Raw genomic sequence first — 18829 nt, 5'->3', positions numbered from 1 at the left:
AAAAAGTAGTGTCCATGTAGCTAGCTACTTTTGCCATGTAGCTTATAGTGTAGCTTGCTACAATTATCTGGGGATAGCTTTGTTGTAGTTGAGCTATATTTAATAGAGAGTAACTGGTAGTGTAGCTTACTACATTTTCCAAGTAGCTTGCCCATCACTGCATGGTGTTTTATATACATTTAGATAGAGATGGATAGATAGGCCTACTCTGCTATGATGATAGCATGGTGTTTAATATACATTTAGATAGAGATGGATAGATAATCTGATATGATGATAGCATGGTGTTTTATATACATTTAGATAGAGATGGATAGATACTCTGATATGATGATAGCATGGTGTTTTATATACATTTAGATAGAGATGGATAGATAGGCCTACTCTGCTATGATGATAGCATGGTGTTTTATATACATTTAGATAGAGATGGATAGATACTCTGATATGATGATAGCATGGTGTTTTATATACATTTAGATAGAGATGGATAGATAATCTGATATGATGATAGCATGGTGTTTTATATACATTTAGATAGAGATGGATAGATAATCTGATATGATGATAGCATGGTGTTTTATATACATTTAGATAGAGATGGATAGATACTCTGATATGATGATAGCATGGTGTTTTATATACATTTAGATAGAGATGGATAGATACTCTGATATGATGATAGCATGGTGTTTTATATACATTTAGATAGAGATGGATAGATAGGCCTACTCTGCTATGATGATAGCATGGTGTTTAATATACATTTAGATAGAGATGGATAGATAATCTGATATGATGATAGCATGGTGTTTTATATACATTTAGATAGAGATGGATAGATACTCTGATATGATGATAGCATGGTGTTTTATATACATTTAGATAGAGATGGATAGATAGGCCTACTCTGCTATGATGATAGCATGGTGTTTAATATACATTTAGATAGAGATGGATAGATAATCTGATATGATGATAGCATGGTGTTTTATATACATTTAGATAGAGATGGATAGATACTCTGATATGATGATAGCATGGTGTTTTATATACATTTAGATAGAGATGGATAGATAGGCCTACTCTGCTATGATGATAGCATGGTGTTTAATATACATTTAGATAGAGATGGATAGATACTCTGATATGATGATAGCATGGTGTTTTATATACATTTAGATAGAGGTGGATAGATACTCTGATATGATGATAGCATGGTGTTTTATATACATTTAGATAGAGATGGATAGATAGGCCTACTCTGCTATGATGATAGCATGGTGTTTTATATACATTTCGGGGGTTTACAGGGATTTTGACCCCCCTCCACACATGGCGTTTGCCGTCTACCGCTTGCCTGATCTAATGCAGCATTAACCCTTATACTAATTTAAGGCTCTATTCCATTTCGTTTAGCATGTGGTTCTCAAACGTTTAAGTTGTCACCCCATATCCTGGCCCCTCCCTCCACTGGATCCCAGTAAAGTAAAAAGATATATTAAAAGATATGTCTGTTCCTTCCTGAAGTGGACCCTCTTGCCCTCTGCAAATAAATATATTCATAACGGCACATTTCTATTAAACTTGTCAACCTGCTATATCTGCTGAGAAGTTCACCATGGCTCAAGCCATTGCATTTAGTTTGTTCTGCAGCCTACATGTTTAGCATGTACAGTACAGTAGGCAGCCATGACACAACAACTATTGAAATGTAAATTATGTCCATTCAATGAGGTGTGAGAAGGAGCCATTATGGACAGAACACTCCATTGTTAAACAGCTCATTGGCAGAACAACCGACATGTCCACACATGCTGCATATGCTGTTAATTATAGTGTGATATTTTACATTTTTACATGTCCACACATGCTCCATGTAGTTTAATTATAGTGCAGTGATAATTTTATCATGGAAACTCCATTTAATCTCACATGATTAGTATTTTGTTTGCGGCATAATTGTGATATCTTGATTAATGTACGCTTGTGATTCATAACTTAGGCCTGGCAAACTGTTCTTTCTGTGAATGAATGCACTCAAGCGCATATTAAATTATTATTATTTTTGTATATATTTTGTATATTTATATATTTTTATTCTCACACATTATGAATAGGTTGACCAAAGGAGAAGTATCTTTTTTTAAGAATATAAAAAAATAATATGCACATTTTTCACCGATGTCCCCCCCCCCCATGCATGAGAGCCCCCCCATGAAATCTATTTTTTTGTTATTTTTTTGAAAAGCCATGACGAAATATTAAAGAAGAGTATCTCAAGTTGCCATGTATTGCTGTATAATATATATATATATTTTTTTTTTTCATAAAATGTTTCATCCCACAATTTTGTAACCCATTTTTTCACCTGCAGTGTCAATTATCTAATGCAATCCTGGGCGCTACACTTCCTCTGCTAACCTGGGGGGGCAGCGGACTGACCTCATGCTTCCTTCAATGCATGAGGAGTCCAAGCTGCTTATTTTCACCTGACAGGGGAGAGTTTCCCCGGCCGGACGTAGTGCGTGGAAGGAACACGTTATTCCGACCAGTTCCTTTCCACTCCATCGGGCCCCCCCAGCTGGCCAGGGGGAGGCAGTTTAGAGACCAGGATTACTGCATGCTTTTTGTGAGGGTACCTACCCTAGGGGACACGGGGAGAACATGCAAACTCCACACAGAAAGGCCCTTTCGCCAACCCCGCCTCGGGTATGGGCACGGATGATGGTACTTAAATAAATTTTGACGAGAAATATTTTTTATGGAATATTCTGCATTTGTTTATTTATATGGTGTAACAAAAGGGTTAAAAAAGAACACAATCGTGGACTTGTCCACAATGGCTAATGAATTAGGCCTATTGCTTTCAATTCAATAACAGTTGTGCTGGTCAAGTTTGTTTTTGGGGGGTTTAACACTTTACAGATCAGCATGTTAAAACGTTTGACGTTTGTTAAAATGTTACGTCATTATTGTTATTATTCTCAAGTACCCCCTGTAGTACTCTGTGCACCCCTGGGGTTACCCCCAATTGAGGAACAATGGGTCCTAAGAGGGAGGGGGCTTGGGCATGTCCTAAGAGGGAGGGGGCTAGGGCATGTCCTAGGAGGGAGCTTGGGCATGTCAGGAGGGAGGGGGCTTGGGCATGTCCTAGGATGTGACTAGGGCATGTCCTAGGTTGGAGGTGAGGCTAGGAGGGGTATATAAGGGTCAGACCACTCAGATGTGAGACACACTTAAGAGTGCTGACAACTTCTCCTGGGATCACGTCCATCAGAAGTATAGCTTCACACGGCGGGACGTTGTTTTTGAAGTTTCGTTAATTTGAACCTATACACACAGACTAAAAATACAGATTTCAAAATACGAGAACGGGATCATCAGAGAGGAACAAAAAATTGAGACGGAGATGCAGAACGAAAGCGTCTACGAGTACTATGACTACGAGGAGAACCAGACGTCGTGCGACTACTCAGAGTGGGGACCTTCGTACTCCGTCGTCCCGTTGCTCTACGTGCTCATCTTCGCCCTGGGCCTGTCCGGAAACGGACTGGTCATCTTCACCGTGTGGAGGGCACGGCGGGGCGACAAGCGACGGCGCACCGCCGGCGTCTACATCGGCCACCTGGCCGCGGCCGACCTGACCTTCGTGCTCACCCTGCCTCTGTGGGCGGTGTACACGGCCACGGGCTACCACTGGCCCTTCGGAGTGGCCCTGTGCAAGGTCAGCAGCTACGTGGTCCACCTGAACATGTACGCCAGCGTCTACTGCCTCACCTGTATGAGCTACGACCACTACCTGGCCATTGTACGCTCCTCCTCGAGGTGATTGGAGTTTTTGACTTTCATTTTTATTTGGGTTTTTTACTTTTTTATTTTCAATTTCAATATAGGACGTTTTAAACGTGGGGTTTCCAGTTATTTTAGTTTATTTTATGAATGAAATGAAGAAGAAAGATTAAAACTATAAGCACATTTTCTCTATGATTAGTTCTTTTTTTGAAAGTTTTGTAAACAAACAATCCATTTTACAGGTATCTTTTAAATATTATTTCAGTTTTTATAAAATGTGTATTAGTTCAAATTCAGTTATTTTCCTTTAGCTATACTTATACTTAACTATAACAACCCTCTCTGTGTCCTCTTATGTCCAGCTCACAGCTTCGTACCGGGGGCCACATGAGGGCGTCCCTGACAGTGATGTGGCTCCTGTCTGCTCTACTGGCTGCGCCCACTCTCATCTTCCGCACCACCAAACATGAGGAGACGAGCCACCGGACCTCCTGCGTCATGGACTTCAGCCTGGTGGTGACGGATAAGAACAAAGAGAGCCTGCTGGTGGCCGGCCTCAGCCTCTGCTCCTCGGTCCTGGGGTTTCTCCTACCTTTCCTGGCCATGATGGCGTGCTACTTGTTCATCGGATGCACCGTCACGCGCCACTTCAACGGCCGGCTGCTGCGCAAGGAAGAGCAGCGCAAGCGGAGACTGCTGAGGACCATCACCACGCTGGTGGTGGTGTTCGCCGCCTGTTGGACTCCCTTCCACGTGCTGAAGAGTGCCGACGCTCTCTCCTACCTGAACCTGGCCCCGGACTCCTGTGCCTTCCTACGTTTCCTCCTCCTGGCTCACCCCTACGCCACCTGTCTGGCCTACGTCAACAGCTGCCTCAACCCCTTCCTGTATGCCTTCTTTGACGCACGCTTTCGCTCCCAGTGCCTGCGCCTGCTCAACCTGAAGAAGGCTTTGCATGCCAGCCCCGCCATCTTGCTGTCTTGCCAAAAGACCCTGGTTCAGAGCCTGGACACAAAGTGTATCAGCTGAGCACGATGGCAATGCCTTTGGTCAGTTGTCAGGACTATAAACGGAGCTAAAGTGGCATGTCCCACATCATGTGACTGAAAAGGGTAACTTGAGGATTGTGGTGTATTGGTTCAGACATTCTCCTCATGGGCTTCCGGTGGAAGCAATTCATGTTCGAGGCAAAATTCCTCAAAACAAGGGAACAATCTGCAGTATGCCTACGGTGCAGACACTGTGGGAATGTGTGTCAAATGGACCAATATGTTACTGTTGCTTATTGCAGAGATTATGCACAGTGTAGATGAGCTTGGACCTCTCATACCTCTTCTAGCTCTGGTGAATAACTATAGGTTACGAAGGTAACCCAGGTTAATTAATTAGACGAGCAAGGAAACTCGCTTTAGGAGATTGTGACTTCGTCATAATCACAGAAGCATTAATAATACACTCACAGGCAATTGATTGACTGGGTTTGGGACCAATGGGAGCCTTGACCACCCCCCTAGGCTCGGTGGTATAAAAACCAGGCTCCACCCATTGTCTCCACTTCAACCAGTGAAACCTTCTCATGAGGCATTGCTCATGTCGTATAATTTTCTATAAATTAACTAACTAAATAAGTATGGTACTATTTATACTGAGTCAAGTAAAATGTTTTAGTGATCGCAGACCAAAAGGCCTATTGTTCTAAAAAACCTTTGAGGCAGCTCAGAGGTGTGAATGAAACCAGATCCTATTGTCTGCCACAAGAACATGGGGAACAGTTGGTAACCATTTGGTACTGATAAGAAATCCACAGTTAAAACTCAATGATTATATAATAATCTAAGACTCTAACTGATTGTAGGGAGTTTAAAGTCTCCTGTAAAAGGTATGATAAAAAACATAGGGTTTCGTCATGTTGGTGCTTAGTTTTAATTCCACTGGTTCACACTGTTCTTAATTCATTTCATTTAGAGTGTTCAGTTTTTACGTTATAGTTTCGTAACATTTTCTGACTACAAGTGTTTCCATTTTTATATACTGTTAAGGTATGATTAACCATGTTCATAAGTTGTTTAAAGGTTACGTTTAAGTTTTGTTAAGTTTCATTATAACTAGTTACTCTCTAAAGCAGTTAAAACGGAACAGCCTCTTCTCCTAGGTCCCGCCTCTCTCTCCAACCGGAAAGGGATTCTATCATTGGTCACGAGTCAGGAAATGCCTGCCGCATGTCCGGGAGAGGAGGGACCTATAGTTAGAATATAAGGCTAGTCTGGAGGGCTGATCGAGGTTCCTGGGTCCGGTTAAAACTCATCATTCGGCTAAGAGTTGTACTGTGTGTTGCGTAAATCCAGAGAAACCACGGAGAATTTCCTTTTGTTCTCATCGTTTTGTCTTGACTGCTGGACGGCTTTTGGATACAAAAATAAAGCTTTTCTTCAACCTCGTCACATCATATCCTGTTTCCTCTGTTATCCACCGCCGTACACTGGAAAAAGAGACCACAAATTGGAGCCTGAAGCAGTGAATTGATCGAGGCGGAAAATTGGTGAGTTGTTTAATTTTGCACTGGCCAATTTTCCGTTGCATCATAACAATGGACCCTGGGAAAGTTATTTTAATGGCGGTGTGCGGTGGTGGTTGGCTCGGGAACAAGGTAATGTATGTCCTGGGTTGGGTCGGGACAAAACGAACGGGGTGGAATTAAACTTTCTGCCCGGGCGAATATAATGTTGTTTCTGTGAGACGTGCTTTCGTCCTACTTGGTGGTTAAAGCCTTTGTTTACATTTTGAGATGCGTGCGTGTTCCTGTTTCTTTACGATTGCCGTACGTGCATAGGCCGGCTGTCGTAAAGTGTGTCGTAATGGATTAATACTGGTTTGACGTTATATTTCTTCCGGTGTTGATAAAGCTACGATGAGGGAGTTTATGTTAGGGCTTAAAAATATTTATCGTTTTTCCCACATAGGCTAAGGCGCCCTACTTACACATGGGTGGGTAGTTTAGTTGAACTGTGCGTAACGACTGTTTGTTGTGTGATTTGATGGATTCTTTTTTAAGCACAGTATAATGGAGTGGTTTGCATGTGTGTGCTCTGTTCAAAGGCTGTGAATTGCAAGGAGCTTGATAATTATAGCTTTTAGACGGCCGTTCTGTTTGGGACGGTGGAAGTTATAATGTGGGTTTTTTGGCTCATGGATTAGCGAATTTATTGCACTGTGTGCTGTGGGGTTTTGTCTGGTTTCGTGGCGTACAGAATAAATGCTAGTCCGTGATTATGTTAGAGTGTAACGTTGGTCCCGCGATTTTGTGATTAACTTAATAGTTGTCACGGCCGGTTTTTCACAGAAGAATGTCAGTTAAGTTGGTAAAACGTTTTATTAAAAAGTGTTACTTATACTGATGTTTGGAGTAAATGGCGTTAGAAGTTGGTACCAGTTAGAAGTTGGAGGAGTTGACTATTTCTTTTATTATAAGAAGAGGCGGAGGTTAAGTGTTTAAATTACACACATTGGTTTCTATGTTAATATTTTTCCTTTATAAGGGGCATTCTTAAATGTGTATTTACGTTGCTACGATTGTGGGAGTGAAGTCGCTAAGTTGTTCAAAGTTAGGTTTTCGGTGTGTGGGAGTGTTCCTTTGTTTGTTGTCGGTGGTTCTTTGTTCTTTGTCTGCGACGCCATTTTGTTTTTCGATTTTCGGCGGGGAAATGAATGTGTCTGTGAGTTGAGGAATGTGTGTGAGTTGAGTTGTGTGTGTGGTGTTGTGAAAGTGCTACAGTTGTAGTTTTTTTCTTGTGTTATGTGTGGGCGTCGACGGGCGCCATTTTTTTTCCCTTTGTTCTGGGAGAGGGGAAGGATAAGGGGGGTGGAGGGGTCGGTAATGCAGGGTTACTTGGACTTTAGGCGTTTTTTTTAAGGTTGGATGTCTGTGTGTCTGTGTCTGTATGCTTCCGTAGCGTCTGCTTTGTTCTCAATTTAATCCGTTTTGGTCTGAAATCGTGTGCAACACGTTTCAAAGGGGGGAGTATAGATTAAATTGGGGTTTTCAGGTACAATTCAATTGGCTTTAATAATTGTAAATAGGTGGAGTAGTCTCGGTAGGCATCGGTTGTGTTGGGAGGTGATACAGATTCTTACGTGCTATAAAAAACATGACGCTCAGTGTGTACAACTGAGAGTGGTAATATATTTCTGGCTGGACCAGATTTTATTCCTGCGTGTTGTGTTATAATAGTGATGAGTGCTTGGTCATTTTTAAACTTCATCAATGGTGCACAGATGGGAAGGTAGGTATTACCGTGGGGGTAAGTATTTGTTAAATTCGGAGTGTGGGTGAGCAAAATATAGCTTGGGGTCTGCGTCTTTTTGTCAATTATTGATTTTTTATAGCTGGGGCTTTTGTCCCGGGTAAGAGAATTGCTGAAAGTTTGGCATTACATGTAGACATGGGCTGTGCATTGTTCATTCATTCATCCACAGTTTATATAGTTCTGGATAAGTAGGATACAGTACCGATTCCGTATTTCATGTTTCTGGTTTTGTGTGGTTACATTTTTCTTTCAGAAAGGGGGCGTAGGTGTCCAGCTCACATCAGCTTGGGGACGAGCACAACTCAAGGTTCGGAACATTTTTTCTGATTTCACTATACTCCTCTTTGCCGGGGGGTGTTTGATGTACAGACCAAGGGAAGAGGGAAAAGTTAAAAGTTTAATGGGGAGTCTCTTACGGGAGTGAAAGAATAAGGATCTTGCTTAAATACAATTAAGGCTTGATTAAATCTGTGGGCAATCTACAGTTCAGGCTGACTTCTTTTTTGTGGCGGGTGGTTTAAAAAAAAAAAACCCCAAACAAACAAACAAAAGAGCAAAAACAGTGACATAAAACTGTAAAGGGGTAGCCATTAAATTCCTTGGTCTGAACGTTTTAGTGCCCTCTACTGGCGACTGTACAGAATGCTAGGTTCTGATTTCTCTTTCATTGAATTGTTGGGCTTCAGCGGTGCTTCTGTCCTGTGTGTCTATTTCACCCTCGTTGTCTGTGTCATCTGATAAGTGTTGGGTGGATATGTATGTATGTTCTTCCTTTGAAAGTGTATATTGTTTAAACTGAATTCTCCCTGTTAGGTTGCATAACCATTGTTTCCTCCCCACTTTTCCCACCTCATGGTGTGTAATTAATAATTATAACCCCATGTTTTCTTCCTGTTTTAACTTTCTTTGCACGATAAATACAATGGTGAGGGGGAGTTAATCATTTTTTCTCCTTTAATGCTCAAGCTTTCCTTCTAGGAAGGGTAAGGGGGGTTGATTTAACCAATTTCTTTCCTCATAATTGGTTCAAGTAGAGTGCTTGGTAAATCGTAGATTCTTGGGGATCTACGTGTATTGAGTAACGGTGTGGAAACCTAAAATTAAGAGTTAGGTTGTGGAATACTGTAATTTAGGTAGGAATCAGTATTGATTCTGCTAGCACACAAATCTTTATGCTCCACGTAGAAGTTTGTGTTTGAATCTGCAATACCCTGTAGGTTGAAGTAGTATAGTGTCTAACATGCACGCTTAGGGTGTACGTAACATATACATACAGGACTAAACTTACAGTCACATTCGTTTTTACAGATCACACACATTTATCCCTACTGAACTGGTAGGATAGATCACTGCACTATAGGCTTTTGGTTACTGATATGTCCTTTGAGGGACTGGCAATTAACTAAGATTTGTGCATGAATTCAGTTAGAGAATAGTCATACCAGACTCCACTAAGGGGACTAAATTTATTCACATACATCATTAGTAAGGAAAAATTGGTTAGAGTAATTTAAGATCATACGTCAAAGATTCCACTTGTCATTTTCCGGTACCACTGAATAAGTTAGTCATGGCTGGGGTGGTGGGTGTGTCTGCTGTGCCGCAAACTAGGACCCCTGTGGAGATTGTACAGTACAGGAATCCAACACAGAAAAATATTGCAAAGCTGTCTAAAAAATGGAATGTTAGGTGGCCGTATTTGGTGGAACCGTGGCCGGTACAGGGGACATTTAATATAGCACTCATAAAGGTATTGCAGGGGTTGGTGCAGGGGTACAGGGCGGGTCAGGAAAAGGGGAGGAAAGGGGCGGAAAGAGTAGCGAGGAGGACGGAAGAGGGGGAGGTTTTGGGTTTATTTCTAGCTGAAGGACAGACACTGACGACGGCCCTTAAGCGGAAACAGACATCTAGAGCCCCGCCCCGGACGTCGTCTGACAAATATAGAGACATTTGTGAGGCACCCTTTTCGCACCTGGCTGGAATCCTACCAGTCCTAGCCCCAACTCTCACCAAACCAGAAACCACGGAGAATTTCCTTTTGTTCTCATCGTTTTGTCTTGACTGCTGGACGGCTTTACCACACTCACAAGAAGGGCGTTTTAGCGAGTTTCCTTGCTCGTCTAATTAATTAACCTGGGTTACCTTCGTAACCTATAGTTAATTATAATTTAGACTCACAAGGAAACTCGCTTTAGGAGACTTGATACACTCCCTTATTGTAGCCACAAAGTCCAAGCCCCTAAGGCCCGACTCATAGCCTGTGAGATAAGGAGGGCCTAAGTCCTGCCCGCCAGGCAGTCAGAAAACCCCACTATTCGACCTGACAGTCACAGACATGTCTTATACGGTCATCATAAGAGCAGACAGACGTAGATCTGAAAATGCTTAGTGTAGTACTATATGATCCCCCAGTCCGGAACCGGTAGGGGGAAAAACGAGAGCAAGTGAAAACCATTATGGATCCCAACATCTCCGGCCTCTACCTAGAGGCCACACTGAGGACTGCACGTGCCACAGGCACCGAAGTCACATCCAGCCTATAAAACCTGGCAAAAGTTGAGGAGGAGCCCCAACTGGCCGCAGTACACACATCCTGGATTGATACCCCTTTACACAGGGCCCAGGATGTCGCCATCCCCCGTGTAGAGTGTGCCTTCACGCTTATGGGAGGCTGCAACCCTTTACACGAGTATGACCGCTCTATGGCTTCAACTATCCACTGTGAGATCCTCACCTTAGTTATAGCCTTCCCCAGAGTTCTGGGGCCCCAGGAGACAAACAACTGAGCTGTCTTCCTGTGCGTCGCCATTCTGTCCATATAAATCCGTAACGCTCTTACCGGACACAGATTATACCTCCTCTTATCCTCCTCAGAGGTAAAAGGTGGTGGGCAGAACTCCACCAAATCCACCGGCACGCACGTGGCCAGCCGGTTCTTAGGCAGAAACGCCGGATTGGTCCTAATAACCACCCTCGTTCTATCCTCAGAAAAACGAGTACACTCCTCGCTCACCGAGAAAGCGTGAATATCGCTGACCCGCTTAGCGGTCACCAGCGCCAACAACAATGTTGTTTTAAGAGACAGGAACTGCAAGTCCACTGACTCCAAGGGCTCGAACGGAGGTTGAGATAGAGAATCCAGTACCACAGCCAAGTCCCACGCCGGAACCAGTGACTTGGGCACCTGGAGGAGGCGGGATGCACCCTTCATGTATTGACGCACTAGGGGGTGCATCCACGCGGTGCCATCGCCGAAACCCACGTGGCAGGCCGATATAGCCGCCATATACACCTTTATAGAGCTGAAAGACAGACCCCTGTCCATCAGACTCTGTAGGAAAAGCAGAATGACCCTTACCGGAGCCTGGAAAGGAACCACACGTTCCTGAACGCACCACTTCTCGAAAGCGTCCCATCTGCCGCCATAGGCGTCCCTAGTCGACTGGGCTCTAGCGCTCTGGATGGTGTCAATGACGCCCTGAGGAAGACCCTCCGTTTCCAGATTCAACCGCTCACGGGCCAGGCCCATAGGTCTAGGTCTCCTGGTTGGGGATGGAAGATCTCCCCTCCCGCCTGGGTCAGGAGGTCCCTCCTCAGCGGGAGCTGCCATGGGTGCCCGCATAGGAGAGGTGTTATCTCCGACCTCCACGAGCCCCACCCTGGGGCTATCAGTATTACTGACAGACCCCGGGTCCTCACTCGCTCCAGTACCGGAGATATCAAAGACAGTGGAGGAAAAGCATAGAGCAGGCCTCTTGGCCAGTCGTGAGCCAGAGCGTCCACGCCCAGAGAGCCTCGACCTGTCATGGAGAAGAACCGTGGACACTTCTTGTTCTCCTCCGAGGCAAACAGGTCCATCAGTGGCCGGCCGAACCTGTCCCAGAGCTGAGAGACCACTGCGTCGTGCAGAGACCACTCCGCATAGTGGCACTTCCCTCTGGAGAGCAGGTCCGCCCCTCTGTTCAAAATCCCCGGAATGTGGGAGGCCCTGATCGACTTCAAGTGTGCATCGCACCATAGTGTCAGGTCCTGTGCCAGAACATGCAGAGACCGGGATCGTAGCCCGCCCTGCTTGTTTATGTAGCACATAGTTGTTGTGTTGTCTGTCCTGACCAGAACGTGACAGTTCCTTATGAACACCTCGAAGTGCCGTAGAGCCAGTAACACCGCCATAAGCTCTAGATAATTTATGTGTGCAGACTGTAGACTGCTGTCCCACACACCCCTGGCAGCCCTGCCCTCGTGGGTAGCGCCCCAACCAGTCATACTGGCATCCGTGGTGATTACTTTCCTCGAAACAACCAACCCCATGGTCACCCCTTCGGAAAGAAAATACCTGTCTCTCCATCGCCGCAGAGCCGTCGAGCATCCCGCTTCGACGGTGACCATGCGATGTCGATGAGTGTTGGGTACGCCTAGCGACCGCATCCACCTCTGAAAAGGTCTCATGTAGAGTCTCCCTAACCGTAACACGGTCGTAGCAGACGCCATGAGTCCCGCCATCCGTTGACACGTCCGAAACGAGACCTTGCGTCCCACTCGGAAAGACGCCGCGCAGGCCAGAGTGGAGCTCACTCTGTCCTGAGATAGACGGGCGGTGAAGGAGGTCGAATCCAGAGTCATCCCTATAAAGTCTATTGACGTAGCAGGCACCAGTACGCTCTTGGCGTAATTTACGCTGAAACCTAGAGACGTCACGTGACTCAGCACTACACTGGTGTGTTGTTGCGCTTCCACTTCCGAGCATGCGCAGACAAGCCAGTCGTCTATGTATGACGCTATGCGGATCCCCCTCTGTCTCAGGGGGGCTATCGCTGCTTGTGTGCATTTCACGAACACTCTGGGGCTCAGTGACATTCCGAACGGGAGAACTAGGTATTCGAACACCCGTCCCTCGAAACCAAAGCGCAGGAACTTCCTGTGCGGTGGGTAGATTGGAATGTGGAAGTAGGCATCTTTTAGGTCCATTGACGTATACCAGTCCCCTGGGCGCAACATGCGCAGAAGGGCCGCATTTGTCAACATCTTGAAACGAAATCTCTTCAGGTACAGGTTGAGTGCACGTAAATCCAGTATTGGACGCACACCGCCCCCTTTCTTTTTTACTAGGAAGTACCTCGAGTAAAAACCGTTTAGACTTTGATTGTGGGGAACCTCCCGAATGGCATTCTTGCCTAATAGGGAGAGTATTTCGGTCCGAAGAATCTCGGCCGCTTGCCCACTCGCCTGAGAGAATATAACTTTCTCGAACGTGGGCGGTTCCGCTTGTAACCAGTCTGTATGGTGCTCAGCACCCATGGATGTGTCCCGCATTCTATCCACTTTGGAAGGCACCGTGCCAGAGGGTTCATAATCGACACGACATCATTTTGAGGTGTCGTGGCGTTCCCTGCTGGTAGAACAGGGACATTTCTGGCATGGTGGTCCCGTCCCACGGTGGCAGGACCTCTTGTTAGAGGCTCTGCCTCCGTGCTTTTGAGAAATTTGGCGTGGAGGCCCCGTCTCATGATGGCAGTGCCTCCGGTAGGAGGCTCTGCCATCGTGCTTTTGAGAAATTTGGCGTGGTGGCCCCGTCCCACGATGGCAAAACCTGCCAGAGGTTTTGTCATCGTGTCGCCGAGGTGTCCCACTGCCGCTGATCGTTTTAGCGATCGCCGCGGCAGTGGGCTCATATCCCGTCGTTTTACACAAGGGTACAGGCAATGATTCAACTGATTTGTTCTGCACAAATTTATTTGAACCAGGGGAGGGAACATGGGAGGCAGAGCATTCATCGACACATTCAGAGACAAGTGCGGTGCAATAGCAGCTCCTCTTAGAGGTAAAACAGTATGAGCATGTAAGTCCAATACATTCGCAAACCTTTTTAACGTCCTCCTCGGCGTGAGGCCCGGGGCCATTACGCCGTGCCTGGGTAAGCAAAAACGGGGAAAGGGAACGGGGGGGGAGGCGGTGTCCACCGTCGTCTCCCCGAGGCTCGGCCGTATGCTACTTTCGCTGCTGGCCGCCGTTGGTGTTCTTAGCGCCGCCGCCTCCGCCTCCGCGCTGCCTTCCAGCGGGGGAGGATGATGGCTTTCTGCGAGGTCTGTCCCTCTTGAGGGACTGCTGACGCTGGCCGGGCACGGCAGACGGAGCCCTCGCTGCCTCCGGGGCCTTGAACTGGGGCCTGGGGTTGCGCTCTCGGCCAAATTCCCGTGGCCTGTCCACGGACCTACCGTACTTGGGCTTCTTTGAGTACGATGATTTGGGGGGCTCCGTGGGCATGTATGCCTTGAGCGCCTCTTTCTGCTTGCTGTCCCGTTCGTGGCGGGCTGTTATGTCCGGCACAGAGCCCGAGAACAGGCTGGACTGCAGGACGGGCTGATCCAAGGTGGCGGCTCTGTCCCCAAACTTCGGAGAGAGGTTTAGCCATCTGGCTCTCTCGAGGACCACAAGGTGGGCCATGGCCTTCCCGGTCATTTGTACGTTGTATTCTGTGAGGAGGAGGGTCTCCTTATGGAGCCTCCGCAGCTCCAACATGTGCTCCAGTGTTGGCTCGTCGCCCATGTCTCGGAGGATATGAGAGGTGGAGCCCTGGAGCAGACCTATCGCGTTTACACCCTTGACGCCGAGCGTCAGAGACCAGTAGGCCTTCCTGGCAATGGTAGATAGCTCTTTGTCGTGGGCGTCAGGAAAAACCGGCTCCTTGGTCCACCGGGCCTCTGGCTGGCGCAGGAGATGGGCCGCCATCTGCCTGTCCATCGCAGGCATGCCCTCTAGGCCTGCCTTCGTCTCAGCACAGTCGAGGTCCCTCTTGTGGTCCGGTGGGAAAGAAAAAGTGTTGGGGTTCCTCCACGACGCGCTCAGCGTGTTGATGAGGCCCCTGGTCAGAGGCAGGATCTGCTTGGCACGGGGTGGGTCCTTGTCCTCGCCAAAGTCGCGCCATAGAGAGTCCTCCCTGGCTTCCTCCGGGGCTGCCTCGGTGGGCCACTTCAGGCCCGAGCGGATGGTGGCCCTCCTGAAGATGTCCAGCAGCTCTGAGCGGTCCATTTCCATGGGCGGTCGAGGGGGCCGGGCCGGGGTTGGAACCTGGGGAGCCATGGCCTCAGATGCGGTCCCCACCGTGGGAGGCTCTGCTGCTGCCGTCCCTGCGCCCGCCAGTAGGGTGGCTTGGAGCTGGGCCTCGAAGCGGGGGGAACCATATTGGCCGCCAAACGGCCCGACTTCTTGTGGGTCGTCGGAGGAGGATTCCGAGTTGTTGTCGTCGTCCGAGCTACGGCTCTCGTCGTCCTCGTCCTCCATCGACTCCCCTGTGGTGGGGTCGTCCCGTTCGGGGGGAGGATCAGTGCAGGCAGACCCAGGTGCCGCACGCGGCTGTGGTGGACGGCGCGGTGCTTCTGGCACCTCAAGCACCGATGCTGCCCCCTGGTCGACGTAGTCCCGCTCCTTCTCTCTCACCTCGCCGGTGAAGAAAGCCTTGGCCCGTACGAGCCTCCGAGCTCTAATGCCGGCTGCTGTGGCCTTGCACAGGGCACACACGCCGGTATTGCTCGCCGCGTCGATGGCGTGTTCCAGGCCCAGGCAGCGCACGCAATCCTCGTGCTGGTCCTCACCAGCCATCCAGTTACCGCAGGACTCGCAGTGTTTCTGCGAGACCTGCTTGCGCTGACGACGCTGTTTGTTCCGCTCCGGCATCTCCTCTAGGCTTTCTGCAGGCCAGAGAAAAAGAGAGGGAAAATCAGCTAGTATCTGTAACACGTTTGCTGTGTACAGGTGTAGCTATAGCCTAGCCAACTTAGCCTAGCACCTGTAGCACGTTCGCTGTGTACAAGTGTAGCTAATAGCCTAGCCAGCTAAAACCGAACACGTTTGCTGTGTTCGTAGTGAAGCAGTAGCCCGTGGCTACAGCCTAACCAAACTGTGCCAACTGTCGACACGTCCACTGTGTATACAGTAGAGCAAAGTTTAGGAAACTAAAAAGGGAACACGTTCGCTGTGTTCGCAGAATAGTTAAGTCTAGCAAGCGCTAACAAGAGCGCAGTCGTGTCCTTCTGCAGGACCCGTGCTAGACAGAAAACAGAGAATAAAGTGCAGTGTGAAAATTAGGGCCGTTCGCCGGTCAACTAATGAAGAACACTTACGTGAATATTTTCTGGAAAAACAAATGTCCAAGCGCAGTCGGGGTGCCAGGATCCGCTCCTGTCCGTTGACTCAAACTGTGGACTATGTCGCAATGCTGTGTTCTCGCATGAGAAGTTTCACAAAAGTGGAGACAATGGGTGGAGCCTGGTTTTTATACCACCGAGCCTAGGGGGGTGGTCAAGGCTCCCATTGGTCCCAAACCCAGTCAATCAATTGCCTGTGAGTGTATTATTAATGCTTCTGTGATTATGACGAAGTCACAATCTCCTAAAGCGAGTTTCCTTGTGAGTCTAAATTATAATTAACTGTATTAGTATGCTTGTGCTGCATGCACTTGTTTTCATGTCTATGCACTTTATTGTTTTAATTCCAGTCTAATGGGATATATACACTTAGCCTATTGGTTTTTCTGTGAATTGTTTTGCCAGTCAGCAAGAGGAGACCAAGATTGATCATGGTTGTAATGAGCGACCTTGATGTGTAAATATGTGAATACACATTGTGAATGTAAATGACTTTATGAAATTAAAATTTATGATTTGTAATAAAAAGGTGGATTAACAAACAATGAAACGTGTCCGTCTGTTTCTTATGTGTAGTCCCCAGCCAAGACTTAAGGACGCCCCAAATTACGTGACAATTCACGACGAGGGTGAAGCTCCCTTTCTGGCAGTACTCAAAGTGGACAGCTTCACAACCCGTGTCATAGAGAAGCTCCAGCAGGAAGGGGTGTTTCAATCTAAAATTGCCAAGTGGACAGAGCTGGGGTTCCCCTGGATGGCAGCCGTGCTCCAGAGGTTCCCCAGCTTAGTGGTAAATGACCCCTCGCCGGTAAAGCAGGGAAGACTGGTGCACATACTTGCCCTCATATCATGTGTTGGGCTATACATGAACCAGGAGTTTGTCGACGACAGGATGGAACCTGAGGGCCACATTAAGTGAAGGTGGGGGCCGCATGTGGCCCCCGGGCCGCCAGTTGCCCACCCCTGGTCTGGAGCAACGGAAGAGCTGTCATGAGTAAACTATAAATGCTTCCATCATACAGTCTGGAGCAACGGAAGAGCTGTCATGAGTAAACTATAAATGCTTCCGTCATACAGTCTGGAGCAACGGAAGAGCTGTCATGAGTAAAATTTAACGCGGAAGTGGATACTGGTCTGCTCCCCACTTCCGTTTTGTCTTTACAGTTGCGCAAATTTATCCTAATATAAATAGAAATCATCTAAGCATATATAGCTTGTTGCTTGGGAGAAAAGGAGAAAAGAATAAGCTCTAAAGATATTTTAAAATATATTTCCGTGAACAGAAATGGCTGCTTCCTTACTCGTATTTCGGGAGGTGTAGTTCCAGACTCTATATAGCATTATATATATATATATATATATATATATATATATATATATATATATATATATATGCTATATGCTGCTATATATATAGCATATATATAGCAGGGATAATTTGGACGTTAAAAGGCTAATTCACCCACTTCCAAGTGTCTACGACACTCGAGACCTGCACCAATCGACTCAGCGTCACCAAATTAGTTAAGGGGAAGTGTCAAAAAAGGGTTAGGGTGAGGGTAAGGGTTAAAAAAAAAACCTTAAAGATTTTATTTATTTTCAGGTTTCCAAAAACTGAGTTTGTTATGAAATTTCAGCCACCCCTAGTGGACGAACCAAGTGACCCTAAGGGACGCCAAAGTATCCTATGGATTCACAAGCCTTTGAACTTACTCTGACATGCGTTTGGTTTCTGTAGGATGCTCCTACCCTGAGTTACAGACCGATGAATGCGAAAATTGTTATAATCTAAATTGTTGAAATTGAAAAAAATATTCGTCTTTTTCGTGATTCGAACTGTCATTAAAGACTCAAATAAAGTTGCACATGGTTGTACTAAATAGTAAAAAAATCAGCATGAAAGGATCTTTAAAATGGTGCCAAGCACCTTGAGATCTGATGTTTTGAGGCCTTACAATTAGCAATAGCGCACAAGATTAATTATAAAATATGAGTTTGACATGTCCTCACTCTAACAATTTTAGCTCCACAACTAAAGTTCGTACAGTAATAACACCTATATGGAATAGAAACTAGACTTCCGTAGCTTTAAATTGGGACCACTTGTGGCCCGATTGGTGGTTCCTGGACAGAAGGACAGCCTATACAGTTTCAAAACTTCACTTTTCAAAAATGTAAAATCCGTCATACAAAATGGCCGATCGACTATAAATGGCGGCTCGACACTCTAAGCATGCTGGGTAATGGCTTAAATAAACTAAATTAATTAATTTCACCCACTTCCACACAACGTAATATATCTGTGATGGGCTTTCAACCCTCTATCTGCTCGGCACATAAAATCGACCCCCCCAAAAAAAAGATTATAAACGTTAGTGGTGGGGCTAATACTATTATACTACCATACTATAATATAGGACCCGAAAAATACATTATTTGTGCGAGAATATCTTAATGCTTGCGAATGCTTTGTGAGTTTTGAGATATTTTGAATAAAAATAAATCCTTTATGTCAGTGTTTGCCCCCTTCTAGTCATTTAAAAACAAAATTTCACATCATAAAAATATTCGGCATACCCTATATAC

At 46.3% G+C, this 18829-nt stretch overlaps 1 protein-coding gene across 1 annotated transcript; it reads left to right on the top strand.

Moving 5' to 3' along the window:
• Positions 1-3412: 3412 nt before the first annotated feature.
• Positions 3413-4824, top strand: LOC310872689 (apelin receptor B-like; the record flags this gene model as incomplete). Its single annotated transcript, XM_083784732.1, has 2 exons — positions 3413-3828; positions 4158-4824. The coding sequence occupies 2 exons, from the start codon at positions 3413-3415 to the stop codon at positions 4822-4824; spliced, it is 1083 nt and encodes a 360-aa protein (XP_083640858.1).
• Positions 4825-18829: the final 14005 nt, after the last annotated feature.

Source organism: Protomyctophum parallelum, assembly GCF_964188405.1.
Source record: "Protomyctophum parallelum genome assembly, chromosome: 15".
NCBI lineage: Eukaryota > Metazoa > Chordata > Actinopteri > Myctophiformes > Myctophidae > Protomyctophum > Protomyctophum parallelum.
Note: the sequence above shows the minus strand (reverse complement) of the source record. Positions and strands in the feature narration are given on the sequence as shown.